General features: G+C 44.4%; 1 protein-coding gene across 2 annotated transcripts in view; it reads left to right on the top strand.

Moving 5' to 3' along the window:
• Positions 1 to 11,347: 11,347 nt before the first annotated feature.
• DENND5B (DENN domain containing 5B) overlaps positions 11,348 to 17,549 on the top strand; it is a 189,537-nt gene continuing 183,335 nt past the window's right edge. The window contains exon 1 of one of the 2 annotated variants that reach the window (XM_072765635.1): positions 11,348 to 11,796. In XM_072765635.1, the coding sequence (XP_072621736.1) occupies positions 11,658 to 11,796 (139 nt within the window). In that variant the 5' untranslated portion in view covers positions 11,348 to 11,657. The remainder of the gene's footprint in view (positions 11,797 to 17,549) is intronic. The other variant, XM_072765634.1, reaches the window with a different exon arrangement.

The following is a 17,549-nucleotide window of genomic DNA, read 5'->3' on the forward strand; positions in this document are numbered from 1 at the left end:
ACCGGGAGCCCGACGTGGGATTCGATCCCGCATCTCCAGGATCGCGCCCTGGGCCAAAGGCAGGCGCCAAACTGCTGCGCCACCCAGGGATCCCTGTTTTGTTTTTTTAAAGATTTTATTTATTTATTTATTCATGAGAGACACAGAGAGAGAGAGGCAGAGACACAGGCAGAGGGAGAAGCATGATGCCTGACGTGGGACTTGATCCCAGGTCTCCAGGATCAAGCCCTGAGTGAGCAGAAGGCTGCTGAGCCACCCAGGCTGCCCTCTGCCTGGAGTTTAAATGGGACAGCAATTACTACCATAAAGGTAGATGCTCTGCAGGCTCAAATATCCCCTACTATTTGCTGTGCCAGGGTCTGGCTTAAGGGAAGAGTAGGTTGGAGAGACAGGGAATAATACAGCAAGTCTTTTTTTTTTTTTTTTTTAAGATTTTATTTATTTATTTGAGAGAGAGCACGAGAGCACAAGCGGGGGTGGGGAGAGGGAAGAGCAGAGGGAGAAGGAGAAGCAGACTCCATGTTGAGCATGGAGCCCAACACAGAGCTTGATCCCAGGAATCTGGGATTACCACCTAAGCCGAAGGCAGATACCCAACCTACTGAACCACCCAGGTGTCCGTACAGCAAGTTTTTTTGCCCACAGATCTAAACTTCTCTCTTTTATTTTTTTTTTTTAAGATTTTATTTATTCATGAGAGACAGAGAGAGAAAGAGAGGTAGAGACACAGGCAGAGGGAGAAGCAGGCTCCATGCAGGGAACCCGACATGGGACTCAATCCCGGGTCTCCAGGATCACGCCCTTGGACTGAAGGCGACGCTAAACTGCTGAGCCACCCGGGCTGCCCTAAATTTCTCTCTTCTAATCAGTTTTATTGGTAATAGAGTCTATATTTTGTTCTCCATCTCTTGGTGTCCTATGTCTTCTCAACCGGTTCTGATCTTGGGACAGAAAGTTAAAGTTGCTTTTTGCCCCCTTTTTTAAAAAAATTTTTATTTATTTATGATAGTCACACACAGAGAGAGAGAGAGAGAGGCAGAGACATAGGCAGAGGGAGAAACAGGCTCCATGCACCGGGAGCCTGACGTGGGATTCGATCCTGGGTCTCCAGGATCGCGCCCTGGGCCAAAGGTAGGCGCTAAACTGCTGTGCCACCCAGGGATCCCCCCCTTTTTAAAAATTAATTAATTTATTTATGATAGACATAGAGAGAGAGAGAGAGAGAGAGAGGCAGAGACAGGAGGAGGGAGAAGCAGGCTCCATGCCGGGAGCCCGACGTGGGACTCGATCCCGGGACTCCAGGATTGCGCCCTGGGCCAAAGGCAGGCGCCAAACTGCTGAGCCACCCAGGGATCCCCACTTTTTGCCCTTTTAAAACCCAATACTATGCTATTCCACATTCTGGCTACTTTGGAGCTTTTCCTACCCATAGATGGAAACACCTGAATGTGATTTTCCAGGCCTATCCTTGACCCATTTTCTGCTTCAAATTGAGACCTTCTACCCAATCTAGTACCTGCATTTTCTATTTAGAATTTGTCATTGTGCTTATGTTATTGGAATTAGGCTCCTGGGAAGCCTGGATGGCTCAGTGTTGAGTGTCTGCCTTTGGCTCAGGGAGTGATCCTGGGTCGGGGATTGAGTCCTGCATCAGGCTCCCTGCATGGAGCCTGCTTCTCCCTCTGCCTATGTCTCTGCCTCTCTCTCTGTGTCTCTCATGAATAAATAAATAAAATCTTAAAAAAAAAAAAAAAAAGGAATTAGTCTCCTATCTTACATTCAGTCACTCTCCCTTGATGTGCTGATAGTACATTGGTATCTTGGATCTGACTTTGGTAACCTCAGTCCCCAGTCCCTTTCTTAGACTGGGCCTTTGCCAGTTCTCCTCTATGTTAGTTTTCTAGGGCTGCTGCAACAAACTACCACAAACGTGGGTGCCTAAAAGGACAGAAATAGATTTCCTCAGTTCTGGAGGCCAGAAGGTCCATATTAAGGTACTGGCAGTGTTGGTTCCAGTGTTGGTACTGGCAGTGTGAGGGGGAATCCATCCCATGGCCCTCTCCTAGCTTCAGGGGTCTCCAGGCAAATTTCAGCATTCCTTGGATTGAGGCGACATCACCCCAATCTCTGCCTCTGTCTTCATGTGATTTTCCCTCTCTCTTTCTCTTACAAGGACATTAAAATTAGATTTAGGGCCCAGCTTAAATTCAGAGGCCCTCATCTTGAGATCTTTAACTTAATTATATCAGCAAAGACCCTATCTCAAATAAGGTTATATTCACAAGTAACAGGGAACAGGACTTGGAGATATCTTTTGGGAAGACACAATTCGACCCATATATACTCTTCATTTCTTAGTCCAACTGCAGAAACTGTGATTCTTGTGACTTCCTGAGGCTTGCTGCTTGCCCAGACTTCTGAATGTTACCTGCATTGGAGCCTCCCTTCTGCCCCCTTTTCAACAACTAAATCTTATGACACTTTTTATTGTCTAGACACCATCTAGAGATATGGCCCATCTTGGATGCCAAGACTGACGGCCAAACTCCTCCTATGTTGTTATCGGAGTACAGATGCATGTCCACCCAACACCATCACCCTCTATTGTTTATCATACATCATTGAGTGGGCCGGGGCTATGGTCTGGTATCTCCATTGGCTGCATATGATTATAAATGGTCATGTTCTGCTATATTCTGAGGTGCTACCTAAGAAGTACTGGACTTCTTAGAAGTTTCATTAGGAATTGCAAATATTTATGGATGCCTAGGTGGTTTAGTCGGTTGAATACCTGACTCTTGATTTTGGTTCAGGTCATGATCTCAGGGCTGTGAGATGGAGCCTGTGTCAGGCTCCATGCCAGGCGTGTGAAGGCTACTTAAGACTCTCCGTCTGGGGACGCCTGGGTAGCTCAGCAGTTGAGCGTCTGCCTTTGGCCCAGGGCATGATCCTGGAATCCTGGGATCGAGTCCCATGTCGGGCTCCCTGCATGGAGCCTGCTTCTCCCTCTGCCTATGTCTCTGCCTCTCTCTGTCTCTCATGAATAAATAAATCTCTAAAAAAAAAAAAAGACTCTCCATCTGCCTCTCCCTCTGCCCCCCCTTCTCCTCTTTAAAAAAAAAAAAAAAGAAAGAAAGAAAAGAATTTCAAATATTTACAATAATATCCAAGCACTAGTTTTCTGATGCCATAACTTCTGTTAACAAATAATGAGATATTGTATGTTAAAATATTTAGCTCAATGCCTAGTACGTAAATACAATACCTTCTATGTATTCTATGCTTTCTGTGTACCAGGCACTGGGCTAAGCACTCTATACATATTATCCCTTTGAACTTCATAACAACCCTATTTTGATCCCTATCGTACAAATAAGGAAATTAGTTTAATAACCTTAAGCCAATTGTCTTATAGGTAAGGAAGGAAGAAGGAAGACGTGAAAACAGTCATAGGTAGTGTGACTGTGGAGGGGGTCACCTTTGCCAGAAAACCTAACTACCTCAAAAAATGCCAGGTGAGAATGGAAATTGAACAGGATTTTTGTAAGAATTTAAATCAATTCTTGTCAATCAACAAAAATGGCAGGAACTTTGAAACTGTAAAGTTTTGAAATATAGAATGCAATTAAAAATTGTCATTTATCTTTTGGCTTTTTTCTTTTTAAATGGATTTTATTAAAGTCCAATTTATGAATATTAAAATGTACCATTTTGAGAGGATAATTCAATGGGTTTTGACAAATGTATGTATTTGTGAAATGACTACCATAATCAAGATATAAGATTTTTCCATACTCTAGAAACTTCCCTTGTGCTTTTTTGTGGTTGGTTCCCTATCCCACCCAACCCCTGGCCTCAGGCCGCCATTGATCTGCTTTCTGCTCATTTTAGAACTCCATGTAAATCCATTAATATGCTATGGACTCTTCTGCATCTGGCACCTTTGGTTCAGCATATTTTTGACAGTCATCACCTGGTTGCATAGATCAGTAGTTCATTCTTTTTACTAATGAGTAGTAGCTCATGGTATATCAATCTACTTATCCATTCATCTGATGATGGCCATCTGGATGGTACATTTGTCATAAGGCAGAAACCAGTCATTTGAACAGGAAAATCTAATATAATTGTTAACTAGTAATAAACAGTTAATAACTTAACTGTTTACAGTTAAGAGGTACAAGAGGAACTAGAAGTAGTAAGCAGGGTGAAGGAGAGCAGACTCGGGGAAACTAGGACTTAGAAGAAGATGCTCTGTCCCCCACAAGGCTTTGATTCTGACCTCTTTGAAAAGAGTTGGCTATTCATAGGAATGCACAGCCCGCTTGTTAGTTGTGAAGAAACTTGCCAAAGGACATGGGCCAGAGCTGCCCCATAGGTGGCCTGCAATTACTAGGTGATGGGTGGCCAGGGTCTGATCTATAATAGCAGTCTGAGAGTGGGAAGAGCAGGACCTGAGATTGTAGCTAGACCTACTCAGTGAGGTGACTCAGAGTTGAGTGCTACCAAGTGTTAGCACCTGTTCTGAATAAAAATATGGAAAAAGAACCAGAACCCAGAAGGTAGGTGCCTTCCTGCTGATGTATTTCCTGTAGAGTTCCTCCAGTGCCCTCAATTTGACAAAGGCTAACATTGTACCAGTTGGCAGAGGGCAGATGCTTACAGGCTCCTGCTCTAATATTACAAAGCGGAGTGAAGAAAGATAGATTCAAACCTGAGAGACAATAAATTGTTAGCATAGGTTTTTTTTTTTTCCTAGTTTGGGACTATTATGAATAAAGCTGTTATGAACTTTTGTAAGAACAAACCTTTTTGTGATCATATGTTTCTATTTCTTTTGGGAAGTACATAGGAATGGATTTTTCCTAAGTGTTTATTTAACTTGATAAGAAGCTACCACATGGTTTTCCAAATTGTAGCATTTTGCACTCCCACTAGCAATGCCTACATCTTTCCCAACACTTGGTATTGTCTGTCCTTTACATTTTAGCCATTCTGGGGATGCCTGGGTGGCTCAGTGGTTGAGCATCTGCCTTTGGCTCAGGGCATGATCCCAGGATCCAGTATCGAGTCCCACATCAGGCTCCCTGCAAGGAGCCTGCTTTTTCACCTGCCTATGTCTCTGCCTTCTCTTGGTGTCTGTCATGAATAAATAAAAATCTTAAAAAAAATTTTTAGCCGTTCTTGTGCATATGAAGTAGCATCTTTTTGTGGTTTTATCATCCCTGATGTAATTTAGTCACGTTTTTCATCTCCACATGTTGAAATAGTGATGTTGGGCTCTTTATCCTATGCTTATGGAAAATAAGCATATTTTCTTTTGTGAAATGTTTGTTCAAATATTTTGCCAACTTAAAGAATAGCATTGTGTTGGGGCACCAGTGTGGCTCAGTGGTTGAGCGTCTGCCTTTGGCTCAGGTCATGACCCCAGTGTCCCGGGATCGAGTCCCACATCGCATTCCCTTCAGGAAGCCTGCTGATCCCTCTGTCTATGTCTCTGCCTCTCTGTGTCTCTTATGAATAAATAAATAAAATCTTTTAAAAATTGCATTTACATTTGAGTTGTAAGAGTTCTTTAAACATTTTGGATAAAAGTTCTTTGTCAGATAAATGTACTGCAAACATTGTAACATTTAGATTTTTTTTTTAATCACAAAATACAATCTACCCAAAAGAGAAAAAATAAGCTTGTAGTATTTTTTATTTTTTATATTTTTTTATATTTTACTTATTTATTCATGAGACACAGAAAAAGAGGCAGAGACACAGGCAGAGGGAAAAGCAGCTCCCTGCAGGGAACCGATATGGGACTATACGGGACTTGATTTCAGGACTCTCGGATCACGCCCTGAGCCAAAGACAGACGTTCAATCACTGAGACATCCAGGTGTCCAAAGCTTATAGTATTTTTAATGTAGGCTTGCTATTGTTTCAATAAGCAGACAGATAAGTACCATTAGTTTTTATAGGTATATGTATTTATATTCATAGAGAGACCTTGAAAACATACTACAGAATTATAGCTTCTCCTTAAATCTTTTGAATTTGAGTGGGGTAAATGTTTAGAATGGTCTTTATACCTTTTAGCTGGGAGAAGCCTGAAGATTTTGCCTGATTCTTCCTTTTACTCTTTTTTTTTTTTTTAATTTATTTATTCAGAGAGAGAGAGAGAGAGAGGCAGAGACACAGGCAGAGGGAGAAGCAGGCTCCACGCAGGGAGCTTGACGTGGGACTCGATTCTGGGTCTCCAGGATCACACCCCAGGCTGCAGGCGGCACTAAACCGCTGAGCCACCGGGGCTGCCCTGATTCTTCCTTTTGATAACTCCCCAAATCACACTTACATAAATGCTCTTTTGGCTGCAAGTGCCAGAATTCCAATTTAAATTAGCTTAGGCAAAAAAGGTTAAATTCATGATAGCAGTACAGGATGCTTGCTCTGTTTGTCTTCTCTGTTCTGTCAGCCTCATTCTTCCCTCTCACTATTTTTCTTCATATAATAGAAGCGTGACTACTGATACTTCCTGACCTTTTCAGCTTACAACAGTCTGCCTGCAGAGAGACCATCTCAACTCTCTGGGCCCCAAGTCCAAGACCAATGGGAAATGGTTCATTGACTCAGCTTGGGCCACAAGGCTTCTTCTAGATCAGTCAACTGTGTAGAGAGGAGGGAGAGATGTGTGTGTGAAGTATCATATCATTGTAGGTCTTGAGAGAACAACTTGATGGGATGAAGGAAAGGGGTTCTCAGAAGGAGGAGGCAGTCCTGAGAAAAGAATTGAATCTACTATAGTATTATTGGGGGAAAAAAAGTATTGGAATAGGACTAGATGATGAATAGGAACTAATGTTGGATGTTTTACGTGAGGTAAAGGGAGAAAAGAAAGTTTGGGCATTCCATTGAAAAAGTAAGGAGACATTTATGTGAGACTTTAGATAAACAGACATAATCAAAATGTCAACCAATATTGTGCCTAACTTACTTTCAAATACTTCAGTAAAAAACAAATAGATAAAAATGGCACAATGTTACTATTAAATCTCAGTGATGGGTATATTGAGGTTCATTATTCTAGTCTTTATATTTGAAAATTTTTCATTATAAAATGAAAAAAATAATCAAATTCCAAAGTGGATCACTAAAAAGAAGTAAACAGGCAAAAAATTAGTCAACTCAGATAAAGAGATTTCACAGAGTTAATAGATATTAGAAATGAAAAGGCCTTTAAGATTCTACAATGCTACAATGCAGTCTTTTATACTTTGCTCCTGGTTCTGCCACTAACAGTGTATGTTTGGATAAATCACCAAAATTCTGTGAGACTTAGATATTTTTATTTGTAAAATGAGAAGACTGGTTTAACTGATTTCAGAAGTTTGTGAGTTGTGTCAAACTCACTCAAAACTAGCATTCAGGTGTCAAATCCCGCAGGTGAGAAAAGAGTGTAAAAAAGTAAGTCAACCCCACTTTCCTGGCATTCAAGACTCTTCAGCTCTGGCTCCAGCTGAACTACTGCCCTCTACACATTTTTTTCCTCCCTCTACACACTTTTTACCCCAGTCATTTCTTCTGTGGGAATGTCTCCCCTCCTGTCTCTAACTCATGAAATCCTTTTGCTCTTGTAAGGCCCATCTCAAATATTGCCACTTTCATAATATCTTACTGAATTCCTTAATAAGATTTGACATCCCTGCTCACTAGATCCTATATTGCTTTTTGAACTTGTCATGTGGAATACACCAGATTTTACTTTTTATTATCTTTTTGGTCTTTTAATTATCTTTGAAAAATATTTTCTTTTCTACTACATTATTAACTCCTGAAGAGGAGGAATCATGTCTTTTAAAATTCCATATTCTCAAAGCATTAGCACAATAACTTACATAAAGGAGATTCTTAATAATACTCGATTCATTGTAAAAGGTAGAGAAAAATGTACGCAAAACCGTGAGTCAGCTTTTTGCTACCAAACTCTTACTGGCATAAACTAACCCTGTTTCTGAAACTATGAGGAGAGAATATGATTAGCAATTTTTCAAATAAACTTTTGTTGTGATAAGATTTCCCAGAAAGCTAAAACCCGGAAGAAAATGTCAGTCAAGATTTCCTTTTGTTGGAATTGTGATTATTTGGCATGTTTCGTGCTATCTAGAGGTTTGGGATCACTTTTTTTTTTTTTTTTTTTTTAGATTTTATTTATTTATTCATGAGAGACACACAGAGGGAGAGGCAGGGACATAGGCAGAGGGAGAAGCAGGCTCCATGCAGGGAGCCTGACGTGGGACTCGGTCCAGGGACTTGACTCCAGGATCACACCCTGAACTGAAGGCAGGTGCTTAACCGCTGAGCTACCCAGGCATCCTGAGATTACTATTTTTTTTAAGATTTTATGTATGTATGTATTTATTTATTTTGATTTTATGTATTTATTTGAAAAGGAGAGAGCACAAGCAGGGAGAATGGCAAGCAGAGGCAGAGGGAGAAGCCAAGCAGGGAGCTAAATGCAGGGCTCCATCCCAGGACCCTGGGATAATGACTTGAGCTGAAGGCAGATGTTTAATTGATAATCACCTAGGTGCCCCTAAAGTTGGATTATTGCCTCCACTGCAGGTTCTCAAGTCAGGCAAATATACAAGGAACAACAGCAGAATGAAAGGCAATGCTCTAAGTATCTGAGCAATGATTTGCTACCTCTGAAGGATTCTGGTAAATCCTCAAATGGAGGGCATGATTTATGCTTGGAGGAGCTGAGCCTCTGCTAGGGTCTGTGGTCTGCAGGAAGTTGAAGAGTGAGCCATTGACTGAGCACTGCTAACTTGGTGGCATGTAGTGATTGTGACTGTTAGTGAAGTGTGGCTCAATGAATGTGTGGGGCCTGAAATTACTTTAGCAATTTCTGCTGTCTTGGTTTTATGTATGTGTGGATGGCCTGATGGAGGTGAAAAATGGTATTGACAAGAATTGTCTTAGCATGGGAAGAGACATGAATCTCTCTTTTCCTCAACACAATTTAAATATTTGGATGATTTATTTCAAGTCATTTTTTGTTTGCTTAGCTAAATTAATTATGTCATTAGTTTAGAGGAAAACATGTATGCTCATGATATATAGTTAATTCTTGCTTATCCTTTTATTTCATTGCAATTTAATGCGGAATATACCTACACAGTGTCATTCTGAAGTGATAATTAAGAATGTACCCAGGTATTTTCAAATTAAAGATTAATTTTGTAATTTGTGACAATTCTCTGCAAAGCTTTGGGAAAGATCTTGGAGATGTCATCTATTTTTTATTTTATTTTATTTTATTTTTATTTTATTTTTTTGATGTCTATTTTGATGAGATTTATATCTCATAATTGAATGCATTCTGTTTGCGTTTCTTTCAGTTTTTTTAAATCTTAACATTAATGCAAGGCTCACAAACTCATAAATCAGTTGCTTTTCAAGTGAACAAAAAAATGACATTCTTGTGGCTAGTGCAGATGGTAAATTCATTTTCTATTGTGCTTTGATCAGTCTAGAATCTAACAAGCATTCTGTAAGAAGCGATCACCAACAATTGTTAGGAGAAACACATATACATTCCAGTCACTCCCTCTCCTCCTTATTAGTGAAATTGTTTTATGTATTTCAGTACTTATCTCTATAGGAGGAAAAACAATAATTTTATAGCACCAAGTTAGCACACGTTCATAAATATTACCGATATTAAAGTTTGTATATTCCCTAGTAGCACCAACAACTTCTTACTACCTGGATAACCTTTCTTTCATTCATTCAATAAAAATAAATTGAAGGGCTTAGGGGGACCAGGGTTCTGCTAGATACTAGAAATATGATAAAACACAGAGCACGACTTCTGCTCCCTGGAGCTCACAATCCAGCTAAGACAAACAGAAAAAGTCATTACAGGGTGCTTTGAAGAAAGAATGCAGGGTGCCAAAGGAGCAAAAGGTCAATTACCTAGGCTGTGGTTCACCAGGATTTCTTGATTCTTCTTTCATTTCAAAATTGAAGAAAGCAAGCGAGGAGGCAAGCTACAGTAAATGATGGTATGCATGCGTACGTATCCTCCAGGAAGAGCATTATTCAGTCAAATAATTGTTCGTTCTCTCAGTTCACCTGCCTGGAAGGTTTGTGTGCCTACCAGGTATTCGTGATGCGCCCCCCCCCCCCCATCTCCTTCTCAAATCCTTAAAGAGTAAGGAGGGGCGCGGAAGGGATGGCAACGTGGACATGGATCGATTCGGTTTTTCATGTCTCAGGGGAATAAAACTGGTTGGCGAACTGCTTCTGCTTCTGTAGGCTGGAGTATCAGAAGCAAGAGCAGGGTAAGAAAGCCACGGCCGGGGATCCCTGGGTGGCGCAGCGGTTTGGCGCCTGCCTTTGGCCCAGGGCGCGATCCTGGAGACCTGGGATCGAATCCCACATCGGGTTCCCAGTGCATGGAGCCTGCTTCTCCCTCTGCCTGTGTCTCTGCCTCTCCCTCTCTGTGTGACTATCATAAATAAATAAAAAATAAATAAATAAAAAATTAAAAAAAAAAAAAAAAGCCACGGCCTTGTGAGGAGCAGAGTTCATGAGGAGCAGAGTTCAGGGTCTAATTCCTGTTGCCTTATCAGCCTCCAGTTATACCTGCAGGAGGAGCGAAGATTATCCACGGAGTCCAGAGCTAGGGAACTGGGGGGCCCTGACCTGCAAAACGTCAGGATAAAGTACAGAAAGGCTGGCGGGGGGTGGGGGTGGAACAGGCAATTGTCCTTTTCGAAGTCTCACGCTTTGTGGATATTTGTGGATATTGGGGGTGTCACCAATTCACTGAGTAAGGATGGCTCGGAGATGGGGGTGAGGGCTGAGGAAGAGATCCAAGGACTGAGCTCTTAAACGAGGCATTCACCCACGTCACAGTTTAAAAGATGCTGATGGTCCAGGCGGTGGTGGGAAATGGTCTCAGACCGGCTGTGAAGCTTCCCCAAAGATGCGTTTTTTATTTTTTATTTATTTATTTTATTTTTAAGGCCAGGCAGCGTCTCCCCACGCCGCGGCTAACGTCCTCGCGGGCCGCCGAGGCCAGCAGGCGTGTGCGCGGCCGCCCCCTGCGCCGCGGCCCCGGCGGGCGCGCTCCATCCCGCCCGCGCCGCGCGCCCCCGCGGAGCCCGCCGGAGGGGGCGCGCGCGCACGACGGAAGGGCGCGCTCCCGCCCGCCGCGAGCGCGCGCTCCCCCCGCCCCCTCCCGCCGCCTCCCGCCGCCTCCCGCCCCCTCCGCCCCGCGCGCCGGTCCTCGGCGCCCCCGCCCTTGCCGCGCTCCCACAGCCCGAGCGCCGCTCAGCTGACCGGCGGGCGCCAGACGCCGCGGCTTCCAGTGCGCGAGCGCAGCTGCGGCGGCGCGAGCCTCTCACGCCGACACTCCCCCTGCGCGCCCCTCCCCCAGCCGGGAGCGGGAGCGGGAGCGGGAGCGGGACCGACTGGGCGCGAGCTCGCGGCCGCGTCTCCGGCGCCGGGCGAGGAGCGAGGAGCGAGGCTGCGGTGACGAGCGGCGGCTGCGCGGCCATGGGCGCGCCGGTGTCGCCCTAGGACAGGCGCGCGGAGACCGCAGCCAGGGCGGCGAGCCCTCCCGAGAGGCGGCGGCGGCGGCGGCCGGAGCAGCGGCCGGGATGAGCGGGAGCGGGAGCGGGAGCGGCGCGGCGCCCGGCCCGGGCTCGGGCTCCTCCCCGGCCGCCTGCCGCTTCGCGCACTACTTCGTGCTGTGCGGGATCGACGCCGACAGCGGGCTGGAGCCCGACGAGCTGGCGGGTAAGGCCGGGCGCCGGCGGCGCGGGGGTCCCCTCAGGGACGCCGCGGGGACGCGCGGGAGGCGGGTTCCAGACAAAGTCGGCTCCCGGCGGCGCCCGTCTCGCTCCGGACCGGCGCCCGGGCGGCGATTTAATGACATTGTTATTTATGCCGCGTGCAGGGTGCGCTGCCGAGCCGCCGGGCGTCGCGCCGCTGAGGGAGCCGGCCCGAGGCTTCCGCCTCGCGGGCGCGGGGTTATTAATAACGGGGGCGGGGGCGGGGGCGGCTCCGGGCACGGCCCCCGCGGCCGCAGCTGCTCGCGGAGGCGGCCGGTGGGGGAGGCCCGGCGCGCGCTGCCTCCCGGGCCTCGCCGCGAGCCGGTGCATCCCCCCGCCCGCCCCCCCCCCTCACAGCCTCTCCGCCCGGCTGCGAAGTTTCGGCCCCGGCACGTGACGCGGCGCTCGGGCTCCGTCGGGGGAGAGGCGCCCGAGGCCGGGGCTGCGGGGGCTGCGGGGGCTGCGGGGCGAGTGCGGGCGGGAGGCTGCCTGGACTGCATCCCTGACCGTCCCCGGGGCGCCGCTTCCCGCCTCGCGCTCCGCCGTGACGGTCAAGCGGCCTTTCGGAATCCCGTCCATCTGGCGGCGTCACGGGAGCTGGGGAGGACCTTTGAACGCTTGAGACTCCGCACGACGCTTTGTTGACACCACCTCCACCGTTGCTGACTTTAGGAGTTGGCCGTCCCCCCCTCCGTGGGGTGCGCCGTGTGCGTGACTGCTGCTCGGCTCTTCCCGCAGGGGCACCGGCCGGGCCCTCCTCTGTACCCATCTGATGGCGCAGTGCGGGGCTGAGCTGGGAGCCGATGCTGGGGAAAGGGGCCGTTCGGGGATGACGGGGAGGGGTGGCGGGTAACGAGTGCGCAGTGCCGGCAGGAGGCCGAGGAGGAACAGCCCATTTCATTTTTCACGCCTCTTTTCCTTCTGCTGGCCTTCTTGGGATCTGAATCTTGATTTTTGGTTGCTGTTGTTAATGGGCGAGACAAGTGACACCTATCGCCTGAACTTTATCTGTGTCAGTGTTAAAACACTTAGGTCATAGTCTTTCAGAACAGCTCGCTTTGGACGTGGCATGCCTTATTGCTCGCACCAATGTGTATTTTTGTCTTCCCCTTTGCTTTTTTGGGGGGTAACAGAGGGGACTGGAGAGACTGTATTAAATAATAATAGTAAACAAATGTGTTCAGCTCTAAGATAAAGTGACAGTGCTGATCAACCTGTGTCTTAGCCGAGCAAGTACCTTTTTAAGCCAGGCTCACAGCAAAACATTTTCAGCAAAAACTACGTGTCTAGTTTTAAAGATTTTTGGAAAAGAGGGATTAAGTACCAGGATTTTCTGTATGTGTAATTATATGGCCATATTGTTTCTTGAACTGAGATTTCATGTGCACATGAAGAATGGCTTTGTTAAGGGATATGAAGTTAGAAAACATGTCTGCAGAGAAATTCGGAGATTCCTCTTTTGAGATTGAAGGGATTGTTTTATTTTTCTAGAGCCCTTTCTCCCTGAAACATCCTAATCATTTGTAGTACCGGGTCACTTGGAGGCGTTTTGTCAGTAGTGACTGAAGAAAGGAAAAAGCCTGTATTTTTTTCTTTTCTATCTCAAGTCTATATGCCTAGGAAAGCTAAAACAACACCTGTAGGTGTAGTGCAGATGGCTTTAACAAAATTAAGCAGTAAAGAATTAATTTTTAATTCATTTTTTTGGACACTGGCTTCTCCGCTTGGAATACTATGCATAACTGTGAATGCTTGTTTGAGATTTACACTCATGATATTTGGTATTTTGAAATAATAGTAATTTTTGTCTAATAATATTTTAGTATCAGTGATTCATTTAACAAAAAATTTTGAAAGCCTTAAGGTATAGATTGTGTTCTAGGCATTGAGGACAGCAGTGAACAAAGCAGTAAAAAAATCCCTGCCATCGGGACACCTGCGTAGCTCTGCGGTTGAGCGTCTGTCTTCGGCTCAGGGCATGATCCTGGGGTCCAGGGATTGTGTCCCGCATCAGGCTCCTTGTGGGGAGCCTGCTTCTTCCTCTGTATGTGTCTCTGCCTCTCTCTGTGTCTCTCATGAATAAATAAATAAAATCTTTAAAATCATCCCTGCCATCATAGTGCTTACGTTCTAATGTAAACAAATAATGAAAATATATAGTTTGCTAGATATCAATAAATGCTATGAGGAAAAATAAAGCAGGGAAATGAGATGTACCAGCAGAATGGTGAGATTGTCGGGTTGCAGATTATTTATTTATTTATTTATTTTATTTTTATTTTATTTTTTTTAAAGATTTTATTTATTCATGAGAGAGAGAGAGAGGCAGAGACACGGGCAGAGGGAGAAGCAGGCTGCATGCAGGGAGCCCGATGTGGGACTCAATCCCGGGTCTCCAGGATCAGGCCCCGGGCTCAAGGCGGCACTAAACCGCTGAGCCACCCAGTCTGCGCCGGGTTGCAGATTTTAAATGAGATGGTTAGGGAAGGCCTCACAGAAAAGGTGACCTTAGAAAAGAACCTTGACGGAGATGAAGCAACTTGTGTGGATTGTCTTGGGGAACAGTACTGCAGGCAGGGGAAACGGTGCATTCAGAAATGAGGTAGGAGAGCGCCTCATTTGTGCAGGTAACAGTAAGGAGGCCAAGGTAGAGCTGAAGGAGGAGAGAGTAGTAGATATGATCATAGAGAAAGGGTAAGGGAGGTTGTGTAGGGCCTAATAGACATTAGGCTTCTTGCCTAATAGACAGTTGTTGAACTTCTACTCTGAGACAGGAAGCAACTGGGATGTTGTGAGCAGTGCAATAATGATACTTGATGTACTCTATAAAAGGCTTGCTGGACTGGCTTGTTGATTAGACTGTTAGAAGCAGTTAGAAGCTGTTGATTAGACTGTTAGAAGGTTAGAAGCAGACTAGCTAGGAGGCTCTTTTTTGCTTTGTGATGTAGGAGGTGTTGGTGGCTTAGACCAAGGCGATAGCAGTGAAGTAGTGAGAAACTGGATGTATTTTGGAGGTAGAGCCAGCAGGACTTGCTGATGAATTGGATAAGATATTCATATTCAAAGAAAGTGATCAAAGATGATCTTAAGATTTTTGGCCTAAACAATTATAAGCATCTCTATTTACTGAGATAAGACTGATAGTGAAGCAGGCTGGAAAACATTAGTTCAGTTTTGGACATGTTACATTTGAGATATCCATTAGACATTCAAATGGAGGTGTCAGGTGGGCAAGACCTCTCTCAGGGGTCAAAATTTACATGTAGACATAAATTGAAAGCCATGAAATTGGATGGCATTACCCAGGGAGTGAGTATAGATAGAAAAGAGAAAAGGCTCAAGAGTTGAATCCTAGAGATAATCCAACATTCAGGGGTGAGGATGAAGAGGAAATTTAAGAAATTAAGAAGCATGGCCAGTAAGATGAGAGGAAAACAAGAGAATGTAGTACCACGTTCCCAACTAACAGTCTTCTTGACTGTTTCCACAGAGCTTCATTTGGGGATGTGGAAACAAGGCCAGTGAGTTAGGCAAATTTGTCAGGAGGTTGTTTCTGTTTTGCTGCATTAATTTCAATGTTAAATATAGTTAAGTTTCTATTTTACTTTTATGGAACTGATCTATTTTTATCACACTGTTTCTTAGCAAGTTGTCACCTAGCCTGTAGAAGGTCTAAGTTGACTTCTATTAAACATGAGTTCTACTGATTGCTTTATAGACTTTTTTTTTTTTTTTTTTTTTAAGATTTTATTGATTTATTCATGAGAGACACAGGGAGAGAGGCAGAGACACAGGCAGAGGGAAAAGCAGGCTCCATGCGGGGAGCCCGATGCAGAACTCGATCCCGGGTCCCCAGGATCATGCTCTGGGCCGGAGGCAGGCGCTAGACTGCTGAGCCACCCAGGCGTCCTATAGGCTTTTTCTTAACGTATGTATGTTCCTGGAATTTAAACTCTGCAGGTGGTGGGGCATTGAAATAAAATTAAGGACGCAAGCCATATGATGAAGTGACAATTAAATGGACTAAAACTTTATGATAAAGTTATTAGGGCTTTATTCTTTAGAAAATCTTTTTTTTTTTTTTTTTTAAGATTTTATTTATTTATTCTTGAGAGACACAGAGAGAGAGGCAGAGACACAGGCAGAGGGAGAAGCAGGCTCCATACAGGGAGCCCAAAGGGGGACTCGATCCTGGGTCTCCAGGATCACACCCTGGGTTGAAGGTGGCCCTAAACCCCTGAGCCACCAGGGCTGCCCTATTAGAGCTTTAGATTTTTTCTTAGATACTCCTTGTGGTAAAGCCTAGCTTTACCAACAGTGGAAAAGACTTCTTTTATATTTAATGTATATATGCATACACATATATAAATATGTGTATATATACAAAATATATGTGTATGCACATATACATACGAAATATTTACATCTGAATTATATATATATACATATGAAATATGTGTGTGTGTGTGTGTATACACACACACACACACACACACCCAGGTATGCTGGTATTTCCTATTGTCCTTTCTTTAGTTCATCTTAGCTATTATGCTTCTTTTACACATATTTTTAAATATGTATATTTTTAAAATGGACTTTATCCATAAACAAATGTCCTTTAGATATTAAAGTAGAAATATTTACGTTTTTTAAAATGTTAAATATATGAAAAACATTTCAAATTGATTGTTGCATGAAGAAGAAAGATAGGGGATCCCTGGGTGGCTCAGCAGTTTAGCCCCTGCCTTTGGCCCAGGGCATGATCCGGGAGTCCCGGGATCGAGTCCCGTGTCAGGCTCCTGGCATGGAACCTGCTTCTCCCTCTGCCTGTGTCTCTGCCTCTCTCTCTATGTCTATCATGAATAAATAAATAAAATCTTAAAAAAAAAGAAGAATAAAGAAGGTGTAAATAGAAGTTGTTGGAATTAGTTGAGATGTAGAAAGGCAAGACATTTTGAATTTTCTTTTATGCCTCTCATTTCCTCTGAGACCTAGCTGTAGGAATTTACATGGCTTGATTTACAGCAGCAGATCTTTTAGGCAATAGAGAAATGAAGGACCTTTATTTAAGTAACATAAATATGCAAACTCCCAGGAGGGGGCTTATGGTTTTTGCCTCTCTCTTCCATAGTACCTTATATACGGTGTTTAATAAATGAAGGAGTGTAAAGTTTACATATGAGTCCACAAGTTGTGTGGTGGCCAGAATATTCTTAAAGCACTCCGGTGGTAGTTTGGATTCAGTTCTGCTGAGGAATACTGAAGTATGATGGGTGTAGTCACTGCCACAAGCCTTTGTTTAGAGCTCTTCCTTGCTGCCTCTATTTATTTTAACTTTGGTTTTCTCGGGTATCGTTTCCAGAAGAGTTTTGAGGCAGTGAATGTGGTTTAAATTCAAATATAATTAACCCTCGAACAAAGGGAGGTTGGGGGCGGAATGACTTCCCCCATACAGTTGAAAGTCTGCATGTAACTTTTGACTCCCCCCAAATTTTACTAATAGTCTCCGGTTGACTGGAAGCCTTACTGAAAACATAAACAGTCAAATAATACACACTGCGTATATTACTCTATTACATTCTTATAATAGAGTAAGCTAAGGAAAATTTTTTGAAGATTTATTTATTTTAGAGAGAGAGAGAGTGTGTGCACACAAGTGGGGAGGAAGGGCAGAGAGAGAGGGAGACAAGCAACCTCCCTGCTAAGGAGGGAGCCCGA

Source organism: Vulpes vulpes, chromosome 8 (genome assembly GCF_048418805.1).
Source record: "Vulpes vulpes isolate BD-2025 chromosome 8, VulVul3, whole genome shotgun sequence".
In the NCBI taxonomy this organism is placed as follows: Eukaryota; Metazoa; Chordata; class Mammalia; order Carnivora; family Canidae; genus Vulpes; species Vulpes vulpes.